The sequence below is a fragment of the Abrus precatorius genome, unplaced genomic scaffold, assembly GCF_003935025.1.
Source record: "Abrus precatorius isolate BTA unplaced genomic scaffold, Abrus_2018 Scaffold11, whole genome shotgun sequence".
Classification (NCBI taxonomy): domain Eukaryota; kingdom Viridiplantae; phylum Streptophyta; class Magnoliopsida; order Fabales; family Fabaceae; genus Abrus; species Abrus precatorius.
Genome location: NW_020874303.1, coordinates 16,679,814 through 16,691,768, shown reverse-complemented (window position 1 = coordinate 16,691,768; position 11,955 = coordinate 16,679,814). Strand labels below are relative to the sequence as shown.

General features: G+C 32.8%; 1 protein-coding gene across 2 annotated transcripts in view; it reads right to left on the bottom strand.

The window, feature by feature from the left end:
• Nucleotides 1-7,724: 7,724 nt before the first annotated feature.
• LOC113853724 (proline-rich extensin-like protein EPR1) overlaps nt 7,725-11,955 on the bottom strand; it is a 35,155-nt gene continuing 30,924 nt past the window's right edge. The window contains exons 1-3 of one of the 2 annotated variants that reach the window (XM_027484287.1): nt 9,778-9,924; nt 8,359-9,745; nt 7,725-7,960 (exon numbers count right to left, since the gene is read on the bottom strand). In XM_027484287.1, coding sequence (XP_027340088.1) covers nt 7,871-7,960; nt 8,359-9,745; nt 9,778-9,851 — 1,551 coding nt within the window. In that variant the 5' untranslated portion in view covers nt 9,852-9,924 and the 3' untranslated portion in view covers nt 7,725-7,870. Of the gene's footprint in view, nt 7,961-8,358; nt 9,746-9,777; nt 9,925-11,955 lie in introns of those variants that run through there. The other variant, XM_027484285.1, reaches the window with a different exon arrangement.

Below are 11,955 nucleotides of genomic sequence, written 5' to 3'. Positions count from 1 at the left end.
TTACAGACGGATATTACAGACAGATATTTATCCATCTGTAATACAGACGGATTTACAGACGAATTTATGATTTTTATTTTTTTTTAAATTTTTTGAAAAATCTATCTGTAATATCCGTCTGTAATTTGCCCGCCATTTGACGTGAAACAGTATAGACAGGAATTACAGACAGATTTTTTCGTCTATAATTTGAAAAAAGGAGGGAAATTTGGAGCGGGAGTTACAGACAAATTTTTTTGTCTGTAAATATTGTCCTTTTTTAACTGACTTTCCATGTGGCAATTTACAGACCAAAAAATCTGTCTGTAAATGGACTTGACAAATTTACAAACAGAAAAATCCGTCTGTAACTGGATCTTTAAAATGTACCGTTTCATTAAATAATTTATAGACGGATTTTTCCGTCTGTAATGTCTGAAACCCATAATTCGCGCCTCCCCCTTCCCCTTTCTCATTTTTCATAAATCTCTCTCTCGCCTCTCTCTGTCTCTCTCTCAAGGAACTTCGGTTTTTTGGCCTTTGCGAGTGATTGGAGTATCCATTTGAAGGATAATTTGCATAATTGTGTTCCTGTTACGATACTCTAACTTTTAATCGTTTTACTTTTTTATTTTTGATGTATTTTAGAGACTTAAAATTTCTAAGATAGAGTTGTAGGATTGGAGATTGTATGACTGGGAGAAGGGTGTAGAGGTCCTTCTCCGAACCTGATTATTGTGTGATGTTGGATTGTTTGTATTTGCGGAGTTTGTAGAATATGCATGTTGTGGAGTTATAAGGGGATGTGCTCTAGAACGATTTAAGATTGTAATGTGTATGTTTTTTATGCATTGGAAGAAGTGGGCGGTTACATAATATATAGATTATGTGTAAAGAAAATTTAGATTTTTGTATTAAGTACGTGTAAACAAATGTAAGGAAATATTAATATATTAGGGAAGATTCTGCCAAAATTTACATTAGAAATTTGTTGTATTAAGTAAAAATATTCATATAGAAAAAAATTCATATATTAGGGGAGATTCTACCAAAATTTATATTAGAAATTTGTTGTATTAAGTGTAAACAAATATAGGAAAATATTCATATATTAGGAGGGATTCTGTCAAAATTTACATTCGATACATGTTTTATTAAGTGTAAACAAATATAATAAAATATTCATGTATTAGAGAAGATTTTGCCAAAATTTACATTAGAAATTTGTGTAATGTAAAATAAAAGGTTGATACAATATTGTGTATTTGTGTATTTGGTCTCTAAACATGTATTATATTTGTTTCAGATATGGCAGGTAAAGGTAAGAAAGGTGTTACTCAGGGTCCTAATCGTTAACGTTAATAAGATGATTTTTAACGTTAATAAAGATAAAAAGAAAGAAAGATAATGAATGATTCATCATTAACAAAGAGAAAAAGAAAAAAGAGAGAATGAAGAAGTATCTACAGATGTAAAAAAAAAAAACTAATTTGGCTAACAGGGAAGATGAAGATAACATAAGAGAGTAGAGAAAATGAACATAACTTATAGCAAAAAAGAGTAACTTTGTTAGTTAAGAAGAAGAAATGTGTTGAACATATTTCATTTATAAACGACCTTAATAACTTTAGAGATCTTTATTAACCACTCTAAAAAAATAAGCTTATATGTGACTTTAGATAGTGGTTAATAAAAAATAACTTTCAGAAATATATATTTGAGAGCTGTTAATATAGAATCACTTTTAAATATATAGTTATAAAGTAATTTTTATTAATCGTTATCTAACTCATTTCTAGTGTAGTGTTAGAACGATGAGCTCCATTAAATTTAATTACAAAAAATTAAGCGTACGTACATTTACTTGGATTCTTATGTCGGCAGCGTTGAATTTTTTTGAATAGGTCGTAGTGATTCTCTTATATTTATCAAAATGTCGTTCTAGAGTGCTTATATGTTTGTATATGAATAGCAAAAGGTGGTTAAACAACAAGGGCTGAATGTATAGAAATTTGCCATCAAAAGTACAGGTGGGAATATGATTCAATGTGTCATGTTAATCCGCATAACTCATTAAATTTAGTTCTGCATTTTAAAACGACTTACGTGGCAGCCAAACAACTTGCCCGTTCAACAAAAATAAATAATTTTTAAAAATATCTTTTACACATAAATTTAATAAATATTAAAAATTAAATTATAATATTAATAAAATTATTTATTTATGTAAGTTAAAATATAATTATATTTATATATTTTGTTTATTTTATATAATTTTAACATTTTAAATATTTAAGTGGGTCATCGGCTAATTCACTAACTTGTTAATAAAATGGGTTAGGCTGATGTTTTCAAGCCCAACCTATTTTTTTTTATGGGTTAATGATGGAATAGTGTAAAACGAGACGAGTTGACTTGTTTTACTATTTTTATTAAAAAGTAATTTTTTTTTTCTGAAGAAGAGGGCAACATGCCTAATACACACAAAACTACGCTACAGGTCTAGAAAAATCAGTCCCACAAGAATCCAAACTCAGAAAAGGGAGTAGGAATAAGGAGGGATTAAAAGACTGATAATAGGGAGAAAGCAACTCTAAACTTAGTTTGGCTAGAGAATTAGCACAAGAATTTGCTTCTCTGCAAACATAAGATAACCTCACAGACCAAATAGCTTTCAAAGTATTTCTAATACTACAAATTAGCAGATAAAGGGGGTGAAAATATGGCTGCAACTTCAAGATAAGGTCAATAACGACCATTGAATCTGATTCTATCCAAATAATAGGTGGATTAAGTTGAGCCACTAGTTGGATGCCAAAATATAAACTCCAAAGCTCAGCAGCCATAGGGGAGCAAAAATCAATTCTACTATAGAAACCCATAATACATCTTCCTTTGGCATCTGTGATCAACCCCCACAGGTAGCAATTCTCGCAGCTCTAGAACTGTCTCCATCAACATTTAATTTTAGTTGATTAGTGGGAGGAGGAGTCCATCTCATAGCACAATGGTACCTTAATTAATTAGGATAGTAGGAAGACTTTTTCCTGCAACACAAGGTATAATAATCTGCATCAAACAAGGTTTTTACAACAACATTATCAGGTTTGGTAGACTTTTTATTAAAAATCCAATCATTTTTATCCTTCTATAAATACCAAATCACAATACCAAAAATAGACTTCCAATTTTGAAATCCATTATGATTAGAAGAAGATAGGTTATTTATTAACCAGATAGACAGCCTAGAACTGAAAAAATTTACCCAATGTTCAGCGAAAATAAAAGGACTCCACACATCTCTAGCATAAAAACAATCCCTAAAAATATGAATTATAGATTCCTGATTAAACCCACACCTACTATATAAATGAGAGTTTGACATTTTCTTTTTGAATCTTTCTTCATGTTTTCCAAAGAAAAAAATGCAATTTTAGGAGGACAATCCCATCTCCAGACAAATTTAAACAAGGAATTATCAATCTTAACATTTTTCCTGATTTGGTTCAGCAATAAGTAAGCAGATTTAATGGAAAAGACCCCATCGCTGGTCAAAAGCCAATACACAAAGTCCTGGTCAACATCTCTAGATGGAGCTAATTGAGTTAATGGACTAGCATATGTGGTGAGAGAGCATAGAAGAGATTTTGCACTAGTCCCATTCCCTATTAACTATAAAGAAAGTCATTGAAAGATCCAGATCTAGAGCTGGAATTGAAGAAATTGCAAATCTAGAAAGATTGCAGAAATTAGGGACCCAATTATCTGTCCAGAATTTAATTGACATGCCATCTCTAACAACCCAACTCATACCTTTAGAAAAGTGAGGCTAGACAGCCATTATTCCCTTCCAAAGGTGAGATGATCTAGTGATATTATTCCTAATATGAGAATCACTCCTAGGCTTAAATTTATACTTTTGAGTGAACATTTGGGCCCAAAGGTTAAGGAGTTAACTAGCCTCCAACAGAGTTTCATCATGTAGGCTTTGTTAAAAGTGTTTAAATCTCTAAATCCCAAACTCCCTTCATTTTTAGGAGTACAAATTTTATCCCACCCTATAAGATGACACTTTCTACCATTCAGGGATCCCCAAATAAATTTTTTACAAATATTATTAATCTCATGACAAATAGAACTAGTAATGTAGAGGGCTTGCATGTTATAAGATGAAATGCTTATAATACATGATTGAGCAAGAGTCACCCTACCTGCTATAGATAACGACTTCATTTTTCAAAGAGATAATTTTTTCCTAACTTTATCAATCAAGAAGGAAAACTAGTTCCTGGTAGGTTTATTCGAGACAATAGGAATGCCAAGGTAAGTCCCTATCTGCTGACAGGGCTTAATGCTTAAGCAATCAGAAATAACTTTACTAATTGAGGAATCGATATTTTTAGAGAAGTAGATAGAGGATTTTCTATTATTTATTCTTAGGCCACAGGTAGTACCAAAATCAGATAAAATCTCCTTAATAAGGTTTGCTTGATGATAATTAGCTTTGGATACTAGGATAACGTCATTTGCAAAGAAAAGGTGGGACACATTAGGACCATGGTTTGTAAAGGAGAAAGGACACCAATAATTATTAATGACTTTATCCTTAATTAAATGGGCTAGTTTTTCCATACACAATACAAAAATATAAGGAAAAAGAGGATCCCCTTGGCAAATTCCCCTAGAGGGAGAGAATTCCTCTGTCAGGTCATTATTCCAATTAATGGCCATGGTCGAAGAAGAGATACAGTGAAAGATCAAATTAATAAGGTCAGAGGGCATACCAACTTCCTGAAGAGTTTGGATAATAAAATTTCACTGTAGTTCGTCATACGATTTCTCAAGGTCAAGCTTAATAATCATGTAATTATTTTTGTTTTTAAGGATAGTGAAGGAATGATTTAATTCTTGTAATATGAGGGCATTATCAATACCCTACCTTCCAGGAATAAAGCTAGTCTGGTTGGCTGATACAATATGTGGAAGAATGGCTCTCAACCTATTAGCTACAATTTTAGTAATAACTTTATAACTGATATTACATAGGGATATATAGGTCTGAAGTTACTAATATATTCAGGGTTATCCATCTTAAGAATGAGGGTAATGTGGGTTTTATTGACTTCAGCCATTTTTGTAGGGTTCTGAAACATATCCAAGACAAAATTAAAAATGAAAGGAGCAAGGAAATCCCACTAATTTTTATAAAACAAAGCATGTATACCATTTGATCCAGGAGACTTGGAGTTGGAAAAAAGAAAGGCCTTAAACTAAGCCTATCACACTTTCTCAGAGGAGAAAAGGAAGTAGTAGTGAAGAGAGTAGAATTAGACAGAGAGAGATCAGAATAAAACTTTTTAAAATAGTCAAGAATCATGAATTTCAGTTATTATACTCCCAATTTTTATTTTCATCTTTTAAAGCTTCAATTAAATTTTTATTTCTTTTAAAAACAACAGCTTTATGAAAAAAGTTTATGTTTCTATCCCCTAAGCTAAGCCATTTAGATCTGTAATGGTGGAACCAGTAAGATTCCTCAAGGTCCAGAATCTGTTGGTACTCTTTCCAGAGGGATTTCATGAGATTACATAAGAAAAGGTTATCCATAGAACTTAACTTGCAAGAGATGCCATTTATTCTACTCAAAATACACTTCTTTCTGTAAAATAATGTTACCAAAGGTAGTTTTATTCCAATATGAGATATTATCTTTGAATATTTTGATATTATCATTCCAAGAATTATAAGGAAACTAAGAATTTTTAACCTGTTTAGGAAAATCTGGATGGGAGATCCAGGGAGTTAGGAATTTGAAAGGTTTTACAGGAGTAGAAAATTGCTTATTTAATCTTATTCTGAATCAAAGTCTAACATGATCAGATTTTAAAATTGAAATGTAAGTAACTAAACTATTAGTGAAATAGATTCTCCACTCATCATTTGTAACCACCCTATCAAGCCTCTCTTTAAGGTTACCTTTTTTGCTTATTAAAAAGTAATTTAGTACACATACTTTTACCTATTGAATACCAATTATTATCCATATTATAATTAATTTGAATATTCTCTATTGTAATATTTTTGTTTCACAAATTGGCAATACATAAATGCTGATACAATACTAACATTAACTATGAAAAACTAATAAAAAATAGCATTGACTAATTATTAGTAAAGTATTGAAATTAAATGAACAATATTCAAATATAATTTAATTTTTTATTTATATAATAAGGAGTATGAAAATTATATTATCTAATACTATCTTAGTTATTAAAAAAAATTTAAAGTTATAAAAATATGAAGTAAAATTATTAAATTAAAAGTGAAATTCATGTAATTTTTATATATTTTTAAAAAAATTAGCCAATAATAGTTTTTTGAAAGTGTTATAAAAAGTGCGAATAACATTTCTCTCATAAAATATTATAAATAGAATTGTTTTATTGGGATATAGGTAGAGTTGGATTCTATAATATTCATGAGTAAATATCCAAACTATTATGACTCATTTTTTTATATAAATAATTGATTTTTTTGTGAACTGATACCTATTAAATTTAAGTTTTTTAGTTTTTGTCTTGAATCTGAGTTTTAATTGTCGTTCATAGTTTAGGGTGACGGGGTGGTTGGGCAAATATTTGCCCTCCTGTTGTTTTGAGTTTTCCTTCAGTTTACGGGTTGGGTTACATGAAGTAGTCGTGGCTTTGTCTGCTACTGTTGAGTTAGATTGTGCCTATATCTTGTGCTCTATTTAGTCTATCATTGTAGAATATCGGTTTGGACCTTGGACCCTTCAATTGTTGGACTTCTCAAATTCAAACTTCCGACTTAAAAATAGGGCCTTATCATTTCTTTACTTTTGTAATCTCGGTCGCCTCTACTTGAAATCCCAATTGCTCAGATGAAAGAATTTTGGGTTGATTCATTTTTCATTAGCTCTAAGGGTGGATTTCTTATAGGTTGATAATGTTTGATCGAAGCCTTCATTCTGCTTTCTTCACTGCAAGTGCATATTGATTTGCTTAATTTGAAATAATAACTATCTAGCTTCCAAAAAGTGCATAAAAATGATTTTTTTTTTCAAAAATAAGCTGAAACAATCATGTTTAAAGTTCTTGCGTAGTTTATCTATTTTTGGAATTTATTTTAGCAGCTCCAGAAGAATTTTTCAAAATATAGTTATTTTACCCAAAGAACTTACAAACATGAACTAGAAACGTCACTTTGCCACCTGATGATGGTCACCGTTTTACATTTTTTTAATTCAGCTAAAATTTGTGAAAAATGATCATAAGAAAACATATTTGATCAAATATTTAAATTTAAGACTGAATAACACATTTAATGTTTAAAATACAAAGTTAAATCAATCTCAAATAAATTTATTTTAATTTAATAAATATGAGTGAATGTACAAATCATCCATTCAGCTCTCACCAAACATATCTGCAAAATATTAAAGTCTTTGAAAGTGTGGGATATTATCGTTTGAGGTTCGTATTAGTAAACGTTGAAATCAGGAGAAAAAAAAATAGCCTAATAAAAATAAAAAGATAGACATCCATTCAGAAAATACAGCTTTTTGGAGAAAATAAACATGCATTCAGAAATTAATCAAGTTTAATGGGAAATATGTAGACACTATCACATTCTGCTTAGCAGTATCTGATTGTTTCAATAATTCAAAAACTCATATCATTAATATTTTTTTAGCAAAGATCACAATACGAAGAAAGAAAGAAATAAAGAAATAAAGAAGTATTTGGGTTGTAATTATTCACTACTCAGCTTCATACATATTAAATGATTTTATGTTTTGCAAACCAAACAACCGCTTAGAGTGAATCCATGGTCGTCACATGAGAGTTCTATAGCAATTATTGAAGTGTCAAGCGATGACAGATAACAAAATGGCAATGAGGAGTCCAATGCTTGACCACATATCTTTTCCTTGTCTTTGATATGATTCTACGCCATTCTGTAAACAAAAAGAATAAAATGATACAGTTAAAACTGTTTAGGACTCCCATGAAAAAACTATTAGTTTAGCTTATGAATGGTTTTACATATATGAAGCTCTAATGTACAAATTTTTTTTAAGGAAGAATAAACAAAACGATGTCATTTTGGTTTGGGTTGAGATTCAGCTTTGTTTAGAATTTAGATTTAGATGAATGGAGGAAAAAGGATCAAACCTCTCACCACTTGATTACTTCAAAAGGCTTGATACTGTATTAAGAATTAAACTTCCTAAAAGCTTAACTAATTTATTAGATGAAAATTAATGTGATGTGTGTGTGTGTGTGATCAATCTTCGATATATACATTATAGAGTTCTTCCAGAGGTTTTGAAGTGGTCAAAGATAATAATATTACCGCATTGGGACTTGGAGCTGGTGAAGGTGTCTCTTCTGAATCTGTTGTACTAATATCATCAGCAAGTGGTGCTGGGGGACTCCTCCGAATAATAGTGGGCGCTGGAGCAAGAGATAGTGCATGGTGTCTCTTGTGCTTGCGCTTGTGCTTGTGTCCTTTTCTCCTGTGCCTGTGGGGTGGTGGTTCTGGGGTGTCATCTTCAGGTGCTGGTGCTGGTGTTGGTGTTTCTATTGCTGGCGTTGGTGCAGGTGTTGGCGTGTCACTTAGTGGTGAAGGAACAGGTGATGGTTTTGGTGATTTCTTTTTGTGTGCAGGTGCTGGTGTTGGTGTTTCTTTGGCTGGTGTCGGTGCTTTGGCTGGTGTTGGGGATACTTTTGGAGGAGGCAGCGGTGGTGGTGAATCAGCCGGTGGTAGTGGCAATGGTGGGGGAACAGCTGGTGGTAGTGGAATAGGTGCTTTTTTGGGGGGTTGTGGTGGTGGGATTTTGGGGGCTGGGGGTTTTGGACTTAATGCTGGTGCAACCTTGGGAACAGGTGGCTTCATAGGAGCAAGTTTTGGTGGTATAGTTTTGGGAACAGGTGATTTCACTGGAGTATATGTTGGTGGCTTGGGATCAGGTAATTTCGCAGGTGCAGATGTTGGAGATGTAACTTTAGGAACTGGTAATTTAACAGGAGCAGATGTTGGAGTTGTCACTTTGGGAACAGGTAATTTAACAGGAGCAGATGCTGGAGATGTAACTTTGGGAACTGGTGATTTCACAGGAGCAGATGTTGGAGAAGCAACCTTAGGAAGTGGTGATTTCACAGGAGCAGATGATGTAGGAGATGAAACCTTTGGAACTGTTGATTTCATAGGAGCAGATGATGTTGGAGATGCGACCTTGGGAACTGGTGATTTCGTAGGAGCAGATGACGTTGGAGAAGAAACCTTAGGAAGTGGTGATTTCGTAGGAGCAGATGATGTTGGAGAAGAAACCTTAGGAAGTGGTGATTTCATAGGAGCAGATGAGGTTGGAGATGCAACCTTGGGAAGTGGTGATTTGACCGGCGACTGAGTGGTGGAAGTGGGAGAGGTTGCTACTGGTGGCTTCCTTGAGGGAAGAGGGGTTGTCGTCACAATGGGTGGTTTTATGGTAGAAGTGGGGGAAGCTGCATTTGGCAAGTTGGAGGGTGCAGCTGTGGTTGTGGTTGCTGTGGGTGGGTTGGTAGTAGAAGTGGGAGAAGATGCTGCTGGTGGTTTCTTTGAGGTGGCAGGGCCTGTAGCCACAATTGGTGGTTGTTTGGCTACTGATGGTGTGCTAGAAGAGGGGGAAGTTGCTGTTGGCAATGTGGAGGGTGCAGTTGGAGTTGTGGTTGGCAATGTAGAGGGTGCAACTGGGGTTGTGCTTGGCAATTTGGATGGTGCAGCTGTGGTTGCGCTTGGCAATGTAGATGGTGCTGAAGGGGTTGAAGTTGGCAATTTGGAAAGTGCGCCTGCTGGTCCTTGGGCATTGATTGAGGCTAGCGGATAGCAAAGGCTAGCTAAAGCCAATGCCCAGAACATTGCAGCCATTGTTGGTGGTGATTTGGTAGAGAAATTTAGCTTGTTATTTATTGCCTATGGTATATGCATTATGATGAGATTAGAAGGTTGCGATGTAGTGTGTTGATGTAGTTGACATTCTGGAAGAGGAGATGTAACCTTCATGTGATTGCCACATTACCACAAATGATCCAACAAAGAACGCTAGCAATGGGAAAAGCGTAACTTGTGTTGCATCAAGTAGCCTTTAAAATCAGAATTCTTTATTTGCATGTTGATGAGAATACAATTTTACCTTTTATATGTACGTAGCACCTATTTAGTCTGGATGATCATATTCTGTTAATATCTGATGAAGCAGCATACCAATTGGATTTAGATGTTTTCTCTTTCCCACTGGTTATCTCCAAAGTATGCCCCAAAAGAATGGAAAATAAATTATCAAATCAATTGAATGACACAGATAATATCAGTGGCGTGGAGTTTCATTGATTATAATCGCTTAGAGGGAATTAAAATAATTAATTAATATATGGTGAACGGTTACGTACACACTTCCTTTCAAACATATATATATATATATATATATATATATATATATATATATATATGAATTAAAAGTTTTATTTTTTAAAAAATATAAATAATTATTTGTTAACAAAATTATTATCTTTTTATCTTATTTTCATGATTTAAATTTTTGTTGTTAATATTTGAACTTTAAGTGCTTAAATTTAAAATAATAAACTAGAAAAAAATATTTTTCTATAAAAAATTAGTTTCTTAAGAATCACAGCGGAGTTTAGCTCATTATATCGAGAAAGTCAACGTAATTAATTAAATTAAAAATTAAATTTATTCAAAATATTGCTTTTGATTCTTTTAAATGCTTGACAGAGTCAAAAATTAAATTAAAATTAATTTTTATCTTATTTTTCAATATAAATTGTTAGTTCTTTGTAAGGATTTTATCTGTTATTTTTATGATTTAAATTTTGGTTATTAATGTTTACAGTAAAATAGAAAAAATAGTTTAAGCTAAAAATTTGGTTTCTTATTAACTTTTTTTTTGCTAAACAGTTTCTCCTTAACTTATTAAAAATACTTGCAAACACAAAATGTATATGTTTAGTAATTCTTTTTGGAGAAGTTATATCCTCTATCCGGTGCTACAATGCTCTACCTCTCAATAGTACTAATCACATTTCATGGAGGAATAAAAAGCTGCATCAGAAAAAAGCGACATCATGAATGAATAGATAAAAAAATAGGACAGAAATAACAATATTTTAAAGAAGTTAATGCTCTCCGTAATTCATCGATTGAGTAGAAAGGTATATATACATAATTGCTAATAAATAATTTTTTATAAAATAGCTAAATTCTTATAAATTAGCTATTCAGACAGTAGGTATACGTCATGCCATATATTTAATTTGATTATATTATCTAATTATTATTATTTTTAAAATCATTGTTACACGATAATTATTCTCTAACTACTTCTCTCAAATATTTGCTCTACAGAGGGTACGTATGTTATGACAATTTGGCCTTGCAGCACTTGATTTCGAATGTAGTGTATGTTAACTTCGATGAGTTTCATTCTGCCGTGTAATACAGGGTTAGAGGCTAGTGCCTTAGCACTTAGATTGTCACACCAAAGAACTGGCTTTCTGGATAATGGTAGCTCAACTTCTTGTAGCAGAGATTTAATCCAAGTGATTTCTGCTGCCAAGTCTGCCGAAGCTCTGTATTCTGATTTTGTGCTTGAGCATGCCACAACCTTTTGCTTCTTACATGCCCATACAACCAGTGTTTCACCAAGGAAAACATAGTACCCAGCCGTTGACTTCCTATCATCAGGGTGGCCCAATTTGCATCAGAGAAGTCTGACAAGTCCAAATCTGTTGAAATTTTGATGTGCAAGCCATGATTCAAGGTTCCTCGAAGGTAGCAAAGGACTCTTTTCACTCCCTACCAATGCTCAATGGTTGGAGTACTCATGAATTAACTGAGTTTATTAACTGAATACGAGATGTTAGGTCGAGTATTAGTTAAGTATTGGAGTGC